The 21,035-nt window shown below is 27.5% G+C and overlaps 1 protein-coding gene across 1 annotated transcript; it reads left to right on the plus strand.

The window, feature by feature from the left end:
* Window positions 1–11,031: 11,031 nt before the first annotated feature.
* On the plus strand, window positions 11,032–11,928 carry LOC144849001 (G-protein coupled receptor GRL101-like). Its single transcript, XM_078705953.1, has one exon. It carries the CDS (start codon window positions 11,032–11,034, stop codon window positions 11,926–11,928), a length of 897 nt encoding a protein of 298 aa, XP_078562079.1.
* Window positions 11,929–21,035: the final 9,107 nt, after the last annotated feature.

Below are 21,035 nucleotides of genomic sequence, written 5' to 3' on the forward strand. Positions count from 1 at the left end.
CGGATAAGTACATTGCCAGCCAATGTATTTGATAGATTGACAGCACTGACATACTTGTAAGTATTTTGACTCATATTAATTTCTTTGTTTAATTTGTTTTTAAATAAATAATAAAATGATTTATAATAATGAATATTATGCAGTAACATTATTTAACCATTATTAATAAATTATTCATTTTTTAAAGATTATCAATAATTGTTCATTGGTCATTATTTAAAGAGATTTAATTAAATACATTTAAATGATAAATACCTTAATAGGATGATAATAAATATTTATAATCTTCTATAAAATTTGTGATAATGAGAATAACACATTATTATTTTAACAGTTAATTTTTGCCTAATTAAAGAATACTCATCAGCATTTACTATGTAGATAATGTCCCTATCATTGACTGAAAGACTATACAAATAATTCAAAAATGTATATCGAAAATAAAAGTTGACATATCAAACAGCTTAAATGTTGTAATTGTTACTGTACATTGTTTTTACTTTGAAGGGATTTGTACAATAACCAAATAAGTACATTGCCAGCCAATGTATTTGATAGATTGACAGCACTGGCAACGCTGCTGTAAGTATTTTGACTCATATTAATTCCTTCGTTTAATTTGTTTTTAAATAAATAATAAAATAATTTATAATTCTGAATATTAGTATGCAGTAACATTATTTAACCATTATTAATAAATTATTCATTTTTTAAAGATTATCAATAATTGTTCATTGATCATTATTTAAAGAGATTTAATTAAATACATAAAAATGATAAATACATTAAGATGATAATAAATATTTAGAATTTTCTATAGAATTTGTGATAATGAGAATAACACATTATTATTTTTAACTGTTACTTTTTGCCAAATTCAAGAATACTCATCAGCATTTACTATGTAGATAATGTCCCTATCATTGACTGAAAGACTATACAAATAATTCAAAAATGTATTTCGAAAATAAAAGTTGACATATCAAACAGCTTAAATATTGTAATTGTTACTGTACATTGTTTTTACTTTGAAGGGATTTGGGCGGTAACCAAATAAGCACATTGCCAGCCAATGTATTTAATAGATTGACAGCACTGACAGGGCTGTAAGTATTTTGACTCATATTAATTCCTTCGTTTAATTTGTTTTCAAATAAATAATAAAATAATTTATAATACTGAATATTATGCAGTAACATTATTTAACCATTATTAATATATTATTCATTTTTTAAAGATTATCAATAATTGTTCATTGGTCATTATTTAAAGAGATTTAATTAAATACATTTAAATGATAAATACATTAATAGGATGATAATAAATATTTATAATCTTCTATAGAATTTGTGATAATGAGAATAACACATTATTATTTTAACAGTTAATTTTTGCCTAATTAAAGAATACTCATCAGCATTTACTATGTAGATAATGTCCCTATCATTGACTGAAAGACTATACAAATAATTCAAAAATGTATATCGAAAATAAAAGTTGACATATCAAACAGCTTGAATATTGTAATTGTTACTGTACCTTTCTTTTACTTTGAAGGAGTTTTAGTATTAACCGGATAAGTACATTGCCAGCCAATGTATTTGATAGATTGACAGCACTGACATACTTGTAAGTATTTTGACTCATATTAATTTCTTTGTTTAATTTGTTTTTAAATAAATAATAAAATGATTTATAATAATGAATATTATGCAGTAACATTATTTAACCATTATTAATAAATTATTCATTTTTTAAAGATTATCAATAATTGTTCATTGGTCATTATTTAAAGAGATTTAATTAAATACATTTAAATGATAAATACCTTAATAGGATGATAATAAATATTTATAATCTTCTATAGAATTTGTGATAATGAGAATAACACATTATTATTTTAACAGTTAATTTTTGCCTAATTAAAGAATACTCATCAGCATTTACTATGTAGATAATGTCCCTATCATTGACTGAAAGACTATACAAATAATTCAAAAATGTATATCGAAAATAAAAGTTGACATATCAAACAGCTTAAATGTTGTAATTGTTACTGTACATTGTTTTTACTTTGAAGGGGTTTGTACAATAACCAAATAAGTACATTGCCAGCCAATGTATTTGATAGATTGACAGCACTGGCAACGCTGTAAGTATTTTGACTCATATTAATTCCTTCGTTTAATTTGTTTTTAAATAAATAATAAAATAATTTATAATTCTGAATATTAGTATGCAGTAACATTATTTAACCATTATTAATAAATTATTCATTTTTTAAAGATTATCAGTAATTGTTCATTGATCATTATTTAAAGAGATTTAATTAAATACATAAAAATGATAAATACATTAAGATGATAATAAATATTTAGAATTTTCTATAGAATTTGTGATAATGAGAATAACACATTATTATTTTTAACTGTTACTTTTTGCCAAATTCAAGAATACTCATCAGCATTTACTATGTAGATAATGTCCCTATCATTGACTGAAAGACTATACAAATAATTCAAAAATGTATTTCGAAAATAAAAATTGACATATCAAACAGCTTAAATATTGTAATTGTTACTGTACCTTTCTTTTACTTTGAAGGATTTTGAGTGATAACCGGATAAGTACATTGCCAGCCAATGTATTTGATAGATTGACAGCACTGACAGGGCTGTAAGTATTTTGCTCATATTAATTCCTTTGTTTAATTTGTTTTTAAATAAATAATAAAATAATTTATAATACTGAATATTATGCAGTAACATTATTTAACCATTATTAATAAATTATTCATTTTGTTAAGATTATCAATAATTGTTCATTGATCATTATTTAAAGAGATTTAATTAAATACATAAAAATGATAAATACATTAAGATGATAATAAATATTTAGAATTTTCTATAGAATTTGTGATACTGAGAATAACACATTATTATTTCAACAGTTAGGCCTACTTTTTGCCTAATTAAAGAATACTCATCAGCATTTACTATGTAGATAATGTCCCTATCATTGACTGAAAGACTATACAAATAATTCAAAAATGTATATCGAAAATAAAAGTTGACATATTAAACAGCTTAAATATTGTAATTGTTACTGTACCTTTCTTTTACTTTGAAGGCATTTGGACGGTAACCGAATAAGTACATTGCCAGCCAATGTATTTGATAGATTGACAGCACTGGCAACGCTGTAAGTATTTTGACTCATATTAATTTCTTTGTTTAATTTGTTTTTAAATAAATAATAAAATAATTCATAATAATGAATATTATGCAGTAACATTATTCAACCATTATGATTTATTATTATTTATTATTTAAAGATATTTAATTAATATAAATTATTATTGAAAAAATTAGATGATAATAAATATTTAGAATCTTCTATAGAATTTGTGATAATGAGAATAACACATTATTATTTTAACAGTTAATTTTTGCCTAATTAAAGAATAGTCATCTGCATGACTATGTAGATAATGTCCTTATCCTATTAAAAACATCATAAAGTAGGCTTTCTTTTACTTTGAAGGAGTTTGAGTAATAACCGGATAAGTACATTGCCAGCCAATGTATTTAATAGATTGACAGCATTGACATGGCTGTAAGTATTTTGCTGATATTAATTTCTTTGTTTAATTTGTTTTTAAATAAATAATAAAATGATTTATAATAATGAATATTATGCAGTAACATTATTTAACCATTATTAATAAATTATTCATTTTTTAAAGATTATCAATAATTGTTCATTGGTCATTATTTAAAGAGATTTAATTAAATACATTTAAATGATAAATACCTTAATAGGATGATAATAAATATTTATAATCTTCTATAGAATTTGTGATAATGAGAATAACACATTATTATTTTAACAGTTAATTTTTGCCTAATTAAAGAATACTCATCAGCATTTACTATGTAGATAATGTCCCTTTCATTGACTGAAAGACTATACAAATAATTAAAAAATGTATATCGAAAATAAAAGTTGACATATCAAACAGCTTAAATGTTGTAATTGTTACTGTACATTGTTTTTACTTTGAAGGAATTTGGGCGTTAACCAAATAAGTACATTGCCAGCCAATGTATTTGATAGATTGACAGCACTGACACAACTGTAAGTATTTTGCTCAAATTAATTCCTTCGTTTAATTTGTTTTTAAATAAATAATAAAATAATTCATAATAATGAATATTATGCAGTAACATTATTCAATCATTATGATTTATTAGGTGATCATTTAGAATAAAATGATCACCTATTGTTATTGTATGAAATCTTTATTTATTTTTTTTTTATTTTTTTTTTTTTATTCTTTCTGTACACTTTTTGTGTAACAAATATCTCAAAAAGTTAAATGTCAATGATTACCAAAATTTCATAATGTCTTTCAAATACTGTAACTTAGTCATAATAAGCTTTTCAGCGTGATCACTCAACCGTGACGTCATTTATACGCCATTTTGTGAAATCACATTATGAATCATATCTCCATAATTCATTATCACATATTAATGAAATTTACTACACGTAAACTTCAGGTAAAGGTAAAAATATTAGCAAATAAAAACTTGCGCGTTTCAAGGTCATTCGCGTGAAATCGCGCGTTAAAAATTTAAAAAGCTCAAAACTACGTTTTGATCAATTTAGAGCATAAATTAGGCCATTTGCGTGTTTTAAAAAATTACTGCCCAAAATGTGTTTTTGCGCGTGCGTACATAGAAAGCTTAAAAAATATCAATTTTTTGTACAAAAAAATTGCATCCTAGTCATCTTACTTAGTACATTCACTAAATTTGAGTCCATTCCGACTTAAAATAACGCTATACGAGCACGTTAAAAATGACAAAATGCGCACATTATTTGTACAAAAGTGCTAAAAATGGTAAAAAATAAGGCCTTTTTAAAATGAATATAACTCTTCAGAATGGAAGATGACCCCCATTTTTTTTAACTTATTATGGAAGTTAATGAGTTGTAGATATAAATGTATATACCCATTAGACATACAAAATGGTATGACGTCATCATTTGGCCACATGAATTTTTAAAATAGGGTTTTTTCCCATTTTGTCATAGACCACCATATTCAACAGAGCGTAACTCGCTTATCTGTGCTCGATTTTTTTTTTATTTTAAATATATTCTACCTCAACCAATTATGTTACTCATGAGTTGCCAATATTTTCATTTCGATGACGTCATCACGTCTTAAAATTTGAATAACGGTGGTTACGTAATTTCACCTACAACGTATAGTTGAATTCCTTACAGCTCTTCTGAATTAAAGTTGACCTTGATGTTTATAACTTATTATGAGAGCTGGTGAAATGTAGATATGAATGCATATACAAATTAAGCCTATCGAATGTTATGAAGTTACCATATGGCCAGTTGAAGCAAAAAAGTAGTTTTTTCATCTCTTTCGTCAAAGTTATACAAATTTTTCAAAGGGCGCTCACCGCGCTTCTACGTGCCAAATTTTCTTCCAATTGTTATATTTTATTGCTCAATTCATTATCTTTCGATATTGGTATCCACAAGTTTATTTTCATAATGTCATTCAACAGAGCGCATCTTGGTTATGTGTGCTCGAATTTCGCACAAATTTCAGTATGTGCTTGCTTAATTAATTATCTTTATCATGAGTTGACACTATTTTCATTTTAATGACGTCATCACGCGTAAAAACTTGAATAACATAGGCCGTGTAATTTCACCTTCGCAGTAAATTTGAATATCTTACAGCTCTTCAGAATTGAAGGTTACCTTGATGATTATAATTTATTATGAAAGCTGATGAAATGTAGATATTAATTCATATAAAAATTAAGCCTATCGGATGTTGTGACGTTAACATATGGCCAGTTGAAGTGAAAAAGTATTTTTTTCATATTTTTCGTCAAAGTTATACACAATTCAAAGAGCGCGTACAGCGCTTCTACGTGCCAAATTTTTTTCCAAATCTTATATTTTTTACCTATGCTACACTGTATATAGATATACAGTATATACTGTACATATTGTATATGGCATATAGGCACAACTCAGCACTATAAGCATATAATAGGATGGCATACATCAACATTTTCCGATCGTATGTTAACGTACGTGCATGTTTAAAACAAAATTAATTTCAGTAAAATGATAAAAATGATCACCTATAATTCGTCAAAGTGACGAATTAAATTCTAGTTATTATTTATTATTTAAAGATATTTAATTAATATAAATTATTATTGAAAAAATTAGATGATAATAAATATTTAGAATCTTCTATAGAATTTGTGATAATGAGAATAACACATTATTATTTTAACAGTTAATTTTTGCCTAATTAAAGAATACTCATCTGCATGACTATGTAGATAATGTCCTTATCCTATTAAAAACATCATAAAGTAGGCTTTCTTTTACTTTGAAGGAGTTTGAGTAATAACCGGATAAGTATTTTATTATTATTTAATAGATTGACAGCACTGAAAGGGCTGTAAGTATTTTGCTGATATTAATTTCTTTGTTTAATTTGTTTTTAAATAAATAATAAAATGATTTATAATAATGAATATTATGCAGTAACATTATTTAACCATTATTAATAAATTATTCATTTTTTAAAGATTATCAATAATTGTTCATTGGTCATTATTTAAAGAGATTTAATTAAATACATAAAAATGATAAATACATTAAGATGATAATAAATATTTAGAATTTTCTATAGAATTTGTGATAATGAGAATAACACATTATTATTTTAACTGTTACTTTTTGCCAAATTCAAGAATACTCATCAGCATTTACTATGTAGATAATGTCCCTATCATTGACTGAAAGACTATACAAATAATTCAAAAATGTATTTCGAAAATAAAAATTGACATATCAAACAGCTAAAATTTATTTGTTTTAATTTACTTAAAAAGAAAACAAATGAAATAATTCATAATATGCAGTGTATCATTCATAATTTGATCAACAAACACAGTATTTAAAAAAAATCACATATTAACAATTTTCATTAAATTATTCATTGTTTAAATATATTAATAATTGTTTATTGGTCATTATTTATGTAAATTAAATAATTGTATTATTAAATACATAAAGATTATAACAAATAGTTATGATTTCCTATAAATATTGTGTTCACGAGAATAACATAATAAAACATATATTTTAGCCTAATTAAAGTATACCCAGGCCATCAGCATTTGCTATGTAGATAATAAATGATAATAAAACGTTAGGATGATAATATAACAAATAATTAGAATTTGCTATAAAAGTAAATTTCACATATCAAATAGCTTGAATATTCTATTATAGTAGACCAAAAATACTTCAAATTGAGTTAGAAGCTTAAAAGTTGGTATGGCAACTCGTGTCAAAATAAATTTGACCTTTGACATCTAAAATGTCCGATTCCTCATAACTCATAAACGTACATCCCAGAAACAGAACTACTTTCTATATGATCCAGTCTAATTTATAATTATATTTGTTGTATTATAACCAATCTACTAATCACTGTATTCACAATTGTTGTAAATAATCAATTGAATATTAAGATTAACAAACAATATTAACAAACAATTATTTGATGAGATTCAATAAAAAAGTGAATTTTTTGTTCCCTTATTTAAAAAAATACCCAGAAGGGATAAGGAAATGTATATGAGAGTATTGAATATTATGCAATGTGCAATACAATAATACTAATACTTGTATCTGTACTGTACTTAATGTAATGTGAAAATAATATATAATAGTACATATTGGTTATCTTATAACAGGTATTTAGATAACAACGCTATAACTACCATAGAACCAGGTGCATTTTCTTCTTTTGCTTCTTCACTTTCATATTTGTAAGTTAACATGATTTTATAACACACTTGTCAAGAGAGAGTTAGTAAAAAGGTTCATCTGGATCACTGTATAGTATTCAAGTAAATTTTCTTTTGGATGATCCAAAGTCAAATAAAAATCGTAAAGCTTACGTTTTTTACTCTAGCTTTCGCTGGTCAACGACGCAGCTTAATCATGAGTGAGTCTCTGTGACTTGGACTTGTTACCATTAGATTTCGTATATGGTATAGCGCCATCTATAGATCGTTCAGGTTTTCCCAAATGGGAACACAGTATGTTAAAATATTAAAACGGCTCCTAGATGAAAAGAAAATTAGCAATAAAGAGAAAGCTACTTTATTCCCAACTGAGGAAATCACACCAAGGTTATACTGTTTACCCAAAATCCACAAACCTGATGTTCCACTACGACCTATTGTGGATTGCATAAATACCATTTACTATAACTTGGGCAAAAAATTAGCTGAAATCCTCTCTCCGTTGGTTGGCACCTCCTGCCACCACGTCGACAATTCAAAACAACTAGTTGAGGAACTAATCACGCTTGACATTCCTGAAAATCACACATTTGTCTCGTTTGACGTAGTGTCTCTTTTCACAAAAACCCCTACCGAAGAAGCCATAGAAATAGTAGAAAGGAGACTTTCACAAGATAAAACACTGAAAAAACGCACAAACATGGTCATCAGAGATATAATAGATTTACTATCACTTGTAATTAATACCACTTATTTCAGCTTCCAGGAAAAAATATATAAACAGATTGGCGGTATTGCCATGGGCAGTCCCATCAGCCCGATCGTTGCAAATCTGTATCTGGAGGACTTAGAAGAAAAAGCACTGAAAACAGCACCAGACGGAATGAAGCCAACATATTGGAAAAGGTATGTTGACGACATATTAGCTCTCATTCCAGAGGGATCAGCGGAACATCTAAACTCACACTTAAACACAATTGACAAAACAGGTAACATAAAATTTACAACTGAACATATGTCTAACAATACATTACCCTTCTTAGACATCATAATTACACTGAACAATGGAGACCTGACGACGACAGTTTACAGAAAAAAGACCCACACAGACCAATACTTAAATTTTCACTCCTGCCATCCATTGGAACACAAGTTAAGTGTGGTAAACACTCTGGTTGACAGATGTGAAAAAGTTGTCACTAAAAAAGACGAAAAACTAACAGAAATGAAAAAGATCAAACATGCGCTCGTTGGGTGCGAGTACCCCAATTGGTCCATGGACAAGATAATCCAAAAAAGATCGGAGAAAGGAAAACAAAATGTCAAACAAAAAACAAAAGATACAACCAACAAAAACAAAGGAAACATAGGGATACCATATATACCAAGAATATCAGAAAGAATTAGACGCTGCTTATCTAGTTACAATGTCAACACTTATTTTACTCCACAAAACAAATTAAGAAATCTTTTAGTTCACCCAAAAGACAAAATAAAAAATGATGACAAATCTGGTGTAATATACCAAGTAAATTGCAACAACTGCGAAAAAGCATATATAGGAGAAACAGCTAGAACCTTATCCACAAGGATAAAAGTTCAGCCAGAAATTCAGCTTCAGAAATTGTTCACAACTCAGCTATCACCGATCACATGACCACTCACACTCACTTACCAAATTGGAACGTAAAAATACTAGGCACGGAATCTTCATGGAAAGACAGAAAAATAAAAGAATCAATAAAAATAAGAAAACATGGTAACACTATGAACAGAGATGACGGCGGTTTGGAACTCCCAAAATTGTACAATAACTTACTAAAGAGGAGGCCCCGACAATCCCATTTGGGAAAACCTGAACGATCTATAGATGGCGCTATACCATATACGAAATCTAATGGTAACAAGTCCAAGTCACAGAGACTCACTCATGATTAAGCTGCGTCGTTGACCAGCGAAAGCTAGAGTAAAAAACGTAAGCTTTACGATTTTTATTTGACTTTGGATCATCCAAAAGAAAATTTACTTGAAGAGAGAGTTAGTTATTGCTGTAAAAAATAAAATAAAAAATAAAGTTAATGCTGTAGGATTCAATGGCAAAATGTAAAGAAGCTCACTGTATTTGAATAGTTATACGTATCCATGCTATAGACCTACAGTACCGAAAAAACATACAATAATAATAGGAACTTCGAACACAAAGGATGTATTCATCCACTGAATTTGAATGGAAAACTTCGCAAACAAGTATACAAATAAAGTGTATTTGGTTTTCAGGGGAATTTAGAATGGTGTTATGTACAGATAAATAAAATATTAATATATTTATTTATTCATTCAAATTTGTTTTAGTGTAGCTCTAACAGTACTAAAGCAGTACAGCTGACTTGAAGAGGCCCTCTTAAAAACAATACAACAGTTAAAATATACATAGTTCATGTATTTTCTTCAAGAAAAGCATACATAAACCTTAGTTTTAAAACTTCACTATTTTCAAAATGTATTAGCCTATTCTTAATTTATTTCTAATATTTTATCCTTTAGATGGTTACAAGGGAACAACTTACAGAATTACAGAGATAGAACTTTTGAAGAACTGAACAATTTAAAAGAATTGTAAGTATGATAAAAGTATGAGAGATACTCATACAAACTTATGCAGCTATTAGTATTTATTCTTTTTGCTATATGTACAGTAAATAATTTTATTGAATGTAAAATATGTCGGTGTTTTAGTTAAGTAAGTTACATTTGATAATTTGAAAATGGTAACTGTTTTAATTATGTTCAATTTAAATAGATATATTAAAATTAATAGTTAATTCGGTTATGCTACACTCATTTTTATATTCTATGTGTTATGCTATAATTATAAACAGATAGTATTTTATTATTCTTATTTATCCGAAAGTATCACATAAATGTACTTTCACAATTAATCTTCGACTATTCTAAACCTTTACTCATTATTTTTGGGATCGAAGAGTAACAATTTGGGCCTCCGAAAAAACATAACTATTCAAGTTTACTTTACTCTCATAGAAAATCGGATTTCTCTCGACTCTGTTGCCTTGTTGGTGGCTTTGATGTCTGCGAACCCGTTGATGCATTTGCTTCATGTGAAGACTTGCTAAAAAGCGAAGTTCTCCGTGTATTGATGATGGTCATTGGGGTGTCATCAGTCATTGGCAATTTGATTGTCATCATATCACGAAAGTTTAAAAAGGATAATGGTTCAGGTAACAATGTAAATAAGGTCCAGACCACACTCATTACTAATCTTGCCGTGTCCGACTTGCTAATGGCAGTCTACTTGATCATCATTGCGAGTGCGGATGTACACTATCGTGGACGGTATGCCAAAGTTGCAAGGGATTGGAAGAGCAGTTTCCTTTGCAGCTTTGCAGGGGCTATTTCTACACTCTCTGGGCAGTGCTCAGTGTTTACACTGATGCTGCTGAGTGTGGATCGAGCTATTAACATTGTTAATCCATTTAGTACGAAACGCCTCAATCGTACAAAATGTAGAATCATTATCGGCTTGGCATGGCTATTATGGATTGTGCTGAGTTTTCTTCCAATAACAGATATTTCATATTTTGGGGATAATTACTATGGCAACGAGAGTGTGTGCCTCGCACTACCTCTGACAAAAAGTCATTGGCAAGGCTGGGAGTATGCAGTCGCCATGTTTGTTGTATTTAACGGAATCGGATTCATTGTAATAACAGTGAGCTACCTCGTAATCTTCTTATCGGTAAAGAGATCGGGGGCCACTGTCAATAGACGACAGATGAGGAAGGAACAGTTAAAAATGGCGAGGAAATTAGGCTTAATAGTTTTCACAGATTTCTGTTGCTGGGGTCCGATTATAGTAATGGCAATTGGTTCTGAGATGGGTTGGATGACGATTCCTGATGACATATATGTTTGGGCGGCGACATTCATCATCCCCATCAATTCCTCAGTCAATCCTTATCTTTACACAATTGTATATATGTTTAAGTGCAAAGTGCGTCAACCGGCAGTTGTACAGATTCCACTTAATACATTGTGATTTGTGGCCGAGCGGTTAAGACAGTGGAACTGTAATTACGTAGCCATAATATCGGCACGGGTTCGAGGCACACTCACTCCATGGTTCTGGTGGTAGAACGAGTCTTCTCGGATAAGGACTATAAACCGTAGGCCAGTGTACACATCTAGCTCGTGTGCACTTTAAAAAACCTAGTACATCTTTCGAGACCAGTAGGGGGTTAACCCGGTGTATTAGTACATCACAGCCACTGATCACAACTGGGCCCTTTGGGAGACCAGTCTTTGACTGAAGAGGTTACCCAGTATAAATATATATTTCAATCAATTTAATTGTTTATTGTGCAAACTCTACACTTGGTCTTGTTTTTGCTTATTAAATGTTTATCTATCGTATTCATGCACCCGCTTTAGCATTTAAATGTATTATATATTTTATAACAATGGTTTAAATTTATTGTAATCCATTTCGAATATTATACAGAACGTTAAGTTAAAATTGTCAAACACTGTTTGTTTATATCTTAGGATTGTATCAGTCCTATATACGTTCACTGGTTTATAACATATATAAACATATGTAACATATGGTATAATACACTTGATAAATTATTTAATGTCTTTTAATTTCTCGAGTTAACCTATCGAGTTGTTTGACATCTGTAAAAACGAAATTTATATGTCTAACGTTTAAATACGCATATGTAAATAAATAATATTATGGAAGTATCACATTTTATTTCATTGTTTCTCAATCAATTTTATTTAACACTTTACTTATACTGTATTAAGACAATTTAAATGTAACCAGATATGGTGATGATTGTATGTTAGATAGGTATGAAAAGAACAATGTCATAAAACGTGAATTAAATTTAAGCTAAAAACTTAAACATACATTCTTAATAATGACTAATTATTTTGAATATCTGATCACAATGTGTTGAATTTCATCGATTGAAGTTTAATTGTATTTTACATTATAAGTGGATTTGTAAATCTTTCTTTGTTTGAATATTTGTTCAAAAAACGAATACTTTTTGACAAAGTTGTTTTAAATTGGTAAAAACTGGTTCTGAAGTATGTAATGTACCAATTGTCTACAACATTGAGTAAAGACTCGATTTACTGAAATTTTCCCTTACGTAAAATAATGTGAAGATTTAGGTAGATTTAAACAATTCGACAATTTTTATAATAATTATTAATTATTTGACGATTTAGTAGATTTAAAGAAGAAGGAATTGATTCATTTTGTTGGGTAATGTTTTGACGTACTACTTACGTAAGATGAAGGAATTTGAAAAGTAACTTAAGGAGTACCAAACTTAAATGCGAACAACTTAAGGAGTATTTAATCAAACCTCCGATATACAGTATTATACTGTTATTTCATTATTTATATTCCATATATTTGAATTGTCATTAATATTTATTATTATTATTAAAAGCAGCAGTAAGAAAATAAATTAGAGGGCATTGTGTTATAATTTGAGTTTTCAAACAAAAACATCACAACACAGTTCGCCAAAAACATATATATATATAATATTTCTTTATCGTAAGGTTGCTTCGCCAAAGGACACACACAGCTATATTTCTCCACACGGTATATTAAGATGTTTTCTATCTTCGGTTTCTTTAAGGTACAGCTTGAAGTACCTTTTACAAAAGTTCGTATATTCACTTAAATCCCGTTCAGGCTTAGTTATTTATCCTGGTAAAGGCTCATTTACACCAGGACGATAACGATCGACGATAAATATATAAGCATGGATTGTTTTTACATAAAACAAAAGAAATTAGAAAGGTTTTCGTTCTAGAACTATAGGATAATCATTTGTGCTGTCTTTGATAAAAATGATATTTTTAAAATTCCAATCAAATGACGTCATGATAAATAAAAACAATAACATCGTTGTATTGTCACGATATTATTGTTCTTACTCATCATGACGTCATTTGATTGGACGTGTGAAAATATAATTTCCATCAAAGAAAGCATATATGGTTATTCTTATAGTTATAGAATAACAAGTTTTTTATTTATCTGGATACTGCTTACATTTAATACTCCCATTCAAAATTTAAAATTCCATTTCACGGAACGGAAGACGATACCGTTTTGGTAAAAAATAACGACGCCGTCTTCCCTTCCGTAAAATAAAACATTAGTTTGAATGTGACTTTAGTTTGTTTCATGATATTATTAGCATAGTGATCGATAACTTTAGTATTAGCATAGTGATCGATAACTTTAGTATTAGCATAGTGATCGATAACTTTAGTTTGTTTCATGATATTATTAGCAGAGTGATCGATAACTTTAGTTTGTTTCATGATATTATTAGCAGAGTGATCGATAACTTTGGTGGGTAGGTCAAGATCAATAGTGAATATGTAAAACGTGGCAGGCAATATTTATAATAATGTTAATTACCGCAATTTGCACAATTAGTAAAAGTAAAATGAACAGTACGCATTGTATCACTCTTTATTATACAAAATATTCCTATCTTCTATCGTCTAAAACCGAAGGCAGGCATATCTCGGGTCTATTCTACAGTCGCCGTACAGATAGATTTCTTTATCATTCCATGAATGGGTTGCTATAAGCTGGTAAAAATCAGAATGCTAGTGATAATATTCATTATCGTTTTGATTTCACGATCAACCTTACAACTTAATGGGCAGCATTAACTATTGGAAGTTTCTGCTGCATATCATCAATATACGGTATACAATATACAAATGTAAATGTTCAAATGTTGACAAAATTATGAAATGTTATGTGTACACGTTTTAGAGATACTCGAGACACAAAAACGTAGGAGAAGGAAAGGATGATAATATACAATAAGAAACAGGACAGTAACAAGGAGTTAACTATAACTCCTTATATAAAAAAACTCCTTATTAAAATTATAATAATATATAAAACGTCAACAAAACAAACTTTAAACAAAGATAAAACAATCTTTGGATAAATTTGGAAGTTATATAATGAGAACTGTGTAAGCCATGCATCAATTATGGGGTCCGAACGAAATAACATTTGATAGTAAAACAAAACAGATAAAATAAACTATTACATGTTATGAGGTTATACGGTACAAACATAAAACAGTGTTTAAATAATCCTTTACTATTAAATATGTATTGTCCCAAAAAACATGAAAAATGAAGATTGCTTAAATAAGATTTTTAATTATTTTGTAGTTTTAATAAAGTTAATCACTTCAGTAGAAAAAAAAGAGGAAAAAACAATGTTTTCATTTATGAAATGACAAAATAAATGGTTATAGCCTATACAACCAAAAATCCATTGGCTGACTATTTTTGCTTTAAATTACAGCTTTTTCGGATAAATAATTTTTTTTTTCGATCCAATTTTTGGTCAAAATGGATAACTATTATGTGAAATTAAGATGGCATATTCAACCAAACATTTTGAAAAAAATATAGGGGGACAATTACATCTTTAATAGTACTTATTAAATCGCGTATATCGGTCTTTAATTAGAGGGAGACAAGCTATAAATGTATAAACGTATAGCAGAAAATTAATTGTTTAAGAGTATCAAGCAGCCAGGAATTGAAAAACAAAACAAGAAAGGCGTAAAGAGTTATGAATATAACAGTAAAGTTATCATTTTTCTTTTAAACGTCAACACAACGTATATCCGGGGGAGGGGGTGGTTAAGCCAAGATATCAAAGTACACAAGGACTTATTTCCAACAGGATCGGAATATCATCACCTATACAAGATTAACATAGGAAAGCTCGTAAGAAATATAAAGAAAATTGAAAAGATATTTCCAATTTAAACTAACTAATAGTACACAAATCTGGGAATTTTCAAAACAAAATCTCAAATCTGTAGCATGAAAAAGACGAACAATTTGAATTCAATATATCGATTTAAAGTTGTGACATATGAAAATAATGTTAGTGCATTGTTATCAATTATGCACATAGCAAAATGGCTTTGATAATGACCATAACATATTTCACTAAAAAATTAACATGTTTCTGCTTAAATTGTATTGGCTGAATCTTCATTTACCGTTGTCAGTCGTTGATTGGCTGACGTGGCAATGGCGTTCCACATGCGTATTTTTAACTTTGTTTACAACGATCGTTACTTCATCAAATCCATTATGTTATATGCATAATTCATAATAACACCTACATCTATATTAGAAATACACATTTCTTTGAGCTCCCGCCAATCAGTTTACTTTTAACTACTTTCCTATTTTACCTAAAACTGGAACAAAATAATTTTTCCTTTAATTAAAAGAAAAACATGAAAATAATCGTCATACCTTGTTTTATCTAGATATGAATCAAAATGTGCAATAATGTAACGACCTCTATACAGTATTAGGAATATAGAAAATTATAGTATTAATAATTGTGTTTATTTTTAATGTTTTCCAACTTTTCAGATACCACCTTCTCACATTTTGTTTGTTATTCGCTTAGCACCCAGTCTAGATTATACCTACATAATGTATTCTCTATTATCAAACTTAGCACTTTTCAACAATTCTGGGTCCATGTGTTTTAAAAATCTTGTGCACACATGGATAAAAAAATATTATAAAATATTAACAACTCATAATTTTATTAATGCATCCGGTGACTGTATCTAAATGTTTAATATTTTAAAAAAAAGTTTAATAAATACAGGTAAATAAAGATAGTAACAAAGTATATTGTTCATATACTGAGCGGACTCGCAGAAATAAAGTTTTTTAAATTGATTACGAGTGAAGAAGATGTTCATTTCACAAGGAATCATACTACTGTATTGTATTGTTATATTGGCTGTATTACCTTGTTCTCGTTGTTTTAGTTACTTTTTCAGTTATTATCAGTCTGACTATGATAATAGTGGCAGTGGCATCGCCCTTTCCGGTATGATTGCTTCATTCTTTAAATTTTCTTTATGCATTGATAAGTAATACAGTATAATAATTTTACTAACGAGTGTGTTATTTTCATTAATTAACTGTTTAGTATTTGATACTATTTGTTAGTATGTTTTAGCCCTGTCTTTGAACAGTATGCCTTATACAAACTATACTGTTTTGTTGGTTTAAAACAACAGTACTGTTATTAAACTTCGAAGGCAATCTGATTTAAGTCATAATGTTAATGTTCAACTTTTGTTTTTATACTGTACTATACAGTATTTATTTTTATGTGATTGTGAATTAATTTTTTTATCTGATTCAAATTATATTTAACTGAGCTCTAACAGCTAGACATTGTATTTGATTTGATTGCATTTGTAACATTAAATATATTTTGAATAAACGACAGTTTCCCCTTTTCCTTTCCTGACGTATCTCCGAGTTGTCTTGTTTTTTACAAAATGCAGAATGTCCAGCCGACTGCGTATGTGGTGCGCCTAAGTGGTGGTCTATTTCTACTGACGGTCACGGAGTGCATTGTCGTCCTCCATGGAGTATTAATAACATCTCAACTATCAACGAGTATAATGATCATATTCCAATAACAACATTGTAAGTACAGTATAGGGTTATTGTCAGTGAAAACATTTCATTGTAAGTTTATTATATAACATGGAATTTTAAAATATATATAATATATATTTTAAAATATGTAATAATGATTATAGGCCTAATGACAATTTGAAATTTAGTACTTAGAGTTATCAGAAATAATTTCATTGTGTGGGGTCACTTTTATATACCCCAACCACAATCACCGTAGGCCTATACCTGTATGAATAGAATATCAAATATTGTAATTGTTACTGTACCTTTCTTTTACTTTGAAGGGGCTTGAGTGATAACCGGATAAGTTTAATTTGTTTTTAAATAAATAATAAAATAATTTATAATACTGAATATTATGCAGTAACATTATTTAACCATTATTAATAAATTATTCATTTGTTAAAGATTATCAATAATTGTTCATTGGTCATTATTTAAAGAGATTTAATTAAATACATTTAAATGATAAATACATTAATAGGATGATAATAAATATTTTGAATCTTCTATAGAAATGGGATAATGAGAATAACACATTATTATTTTAACAGTTAATTTTTGCCTAATTCAAGAATACTCATCAGCATTTACTATGTAGATAATGCCCCTATCATTGACTGAAAGACTATTAAAATAATTCAAAAATGTATTTCGAAAATAAAAGTTGACATATCAAACAGCTTAAATATTGTAATTGTTACTGTACATTGTTTTTACTTTGAAGGGATTTGGGCGGTAACCAAATAAGCACATTGCCGGCCAATGTATTTAATAGATTGACAGCACTGACAGGGCTGTAAGTATTTTGACTCATATTAATTCCTTCGTTTAATTTGTTTTCAAATAAATAATAAAATAATTTATAATACTGAATATTATGCAGTAACATTATTTAACCATTATTAATATATTATTCATTTTTTAAAGATTATCAATAATTGTTCATTGGTCATTATTTAAAGAGATTTAATTAAATACATTTAAATGATAAATACATTAATAGGATGATAATAAATATTTATAATCTTCTATAGAATTTGTGATAATGAGAATAACACATTATTATTTTAACAGTTAATTTTTGCCTAATTAAAGAATACTCATCAGCATTTACTATGTAGATAATGTCCCTATCATTGACTGAAAGACTATACAAATAATTCAAAAATGTATATCGAAAATAAAAGTTGACATATCAAACAGCTTGAATATTGTAATTGTTACTGTACCTTTCTTTTACTTTGAAGGAGTTTGAGTAATAACCGGATAAGTACATTGCCAGCCAATGTATTTGATAGATTGACAGCACTGACATACTTGTAAGTATTTTGACTCATATTAATTTCTTTGTTTAATTTGTTTTTAAATAAATAATAAAATGATTTATAATAATGAATATTATGCAGTAACATTATTTAACCATTATTAATAAATTATTCATTTTTTAAAGATTATCAATAATTGTTCATTGGTCATTATTTAAAGAGATTTAATTAAATACATTTAAATGATAAATACCTTAATAGGATGATCATAAATATTTATAATCTTCTATAGAATTTGTGATAATGAGAATAACACATTATTATTTTAACAGTTAATTTTTGCCTAATTAAAGAATACTCATCAGCATTTACTATGTAGATAATATCCCTATCATTGACTGAAAGACTATACAAATAATTCAAAAATGTATATCGAAAATAAAAGTTGACATATCAAACAGCTTGAATATTGTAATTGTTACTGTACCTTTCTTTTACTTTGAAGGAGTTTGAGTAATAACCGGATAAGTACATTGCCAGCCAATGTATTTGATAGATTGACAGCACTGACATACTTGTAAGTATTTTGACTCATATTAATTTCTTTGTTTAATTTGTTTTAAATAAATAATAAAATGATTTATAATAATGAATATTATGCAGTAACATTATTTAACCATTATTAATAAATTATTCATTTTTTAAAGATTATCAATAATTGTTCATTGATCATTATTTAAAGAGATTTAATTAAATACATAAAAATGATAAATACCTTAATAGGATGATAATAAATATTTATAATCTTCTATAGAATTTGTGATAATGAGAATAACACATTATTATTTTAACAGTTAATTTTTGCCTAATTAAAGAATACTCATCAGCATTTACTATGTAGATAATGTCCCTATCATTGACTGAAAGACTATACAAATAATTCAAAAATGTATATCGAAAATAAAAGTTGACATATCAAACAGCTTGAATATTGTAATTGTTACTGTACATTGTTTTTACTTTGAAGGGATTTGTACAATAACCAAATAAGTACATTGCCAGCCAATGTATTTGATAGATTGACAGCACTGACATACTTGTAAGTATTTTGACTCATATTAATTCCTTCGTTTAATTTGTTTTTAAATAAATAATAAAATAATTTATAATTCTGAATATTAGTATGCAGTAACATTATTTAACCATTATTAATAAATTATTCATTTTTTAAAGATTATCAATAATTGTTCATTGATCATTATTTAAAGAGATTTAATTAAATACATTTAAATGATAAATACATTAAGATGATAATAAATATTTAGAATTTTCTATAGAATTTGTGATAATGAGAATAACACATTATTATTTTTAACTGTTACTTTTTGCCTAATTAAAGAATACTCATCAGCATTTACTATGTAGATAATGTCCCTATCATTGACTGAAAGACTATACAAATAATTCAAAAATGTATTTCGAAAATAAAAATTGACATATCAAACAGCTTAAATATTGTAATTGTTACTGTACCTTTCTTTTACTTTGAAGGATTTTGATTGATAACCGGATAAGTACATTGCCAGCCAATGTATTTGATAGATTGACAGCATTGATAGAACTGTAAGTATTTTGCTCATATTAATTACTTCGTTTAATTTGTTTTTAAATAAATAATAAAATAATTCATAATGCTGAATATTATGCAGTAACATTATTTAACCATAATTATTAAATTATTCATTTTTTTAAAGATTATCAATAATTGTTCATTAATCATTATTTAAAGGGATTTAATTAAATACATTTAAATGATAAATACATTAAGATGATAATAAATATTTAGAATTTTCTATAGAATTTGTGATAATGAGAATAACACATTATTATTTTAACAGTTACTTTTTGCCTAATTAAAGAATACTCATCAGCATTTACTATGTAGATAATGTCCCTATCATTGACTGAAAGACTATACAAATAATTCAAAAATGTATATCGAAAATAAAAGTTGACATATCAAACAGCTTAAATATTGTAATTGTTACTGTACATTGTTTTTACTTTGAAGGCATTTGAGCAGCAAACAAATACGTACATTGCCAGCCAATGTATTTGATAGATTGACAGAACTGACAGGGCTGTAAGTATTTTGACTCATATTAATTCCTTCGTTTAATTTGTTTTTAAATAAATAATAAAATAATTTATAATTCTGAATATTAGTATGCAGTAACATTATTTAACCATTATTAATAAATTATTCATTTTTTAAAGATTATCAATAATTGTTCATTGATCATTATTTAAAGAGATTTAATTAAATACATAA

Source organism: Antedon bifida, chromosome 7 (genome assembly GCF_963402885.1).
Source record: "Antedon bifida chromosome 7, ecAntBifi1.1, whole genome shotgun sequence".
Taxonomy (NCBI): Eukaryota; Metazoa; Echinodermata; class Crinoidea; order Comatulida; family Antedonidae; genus Antedon; species Antedon bifida.

Bases quoted from the DNA above. Each gene is read 5' to 3' on its own strand.
- LOC144849001 (XM_078705953.1), top strand. From the start codon at position 11,032: ATGGTCATTGGGGTGTCATCAGTCATTGGCAATTTGATTGTCATCATA.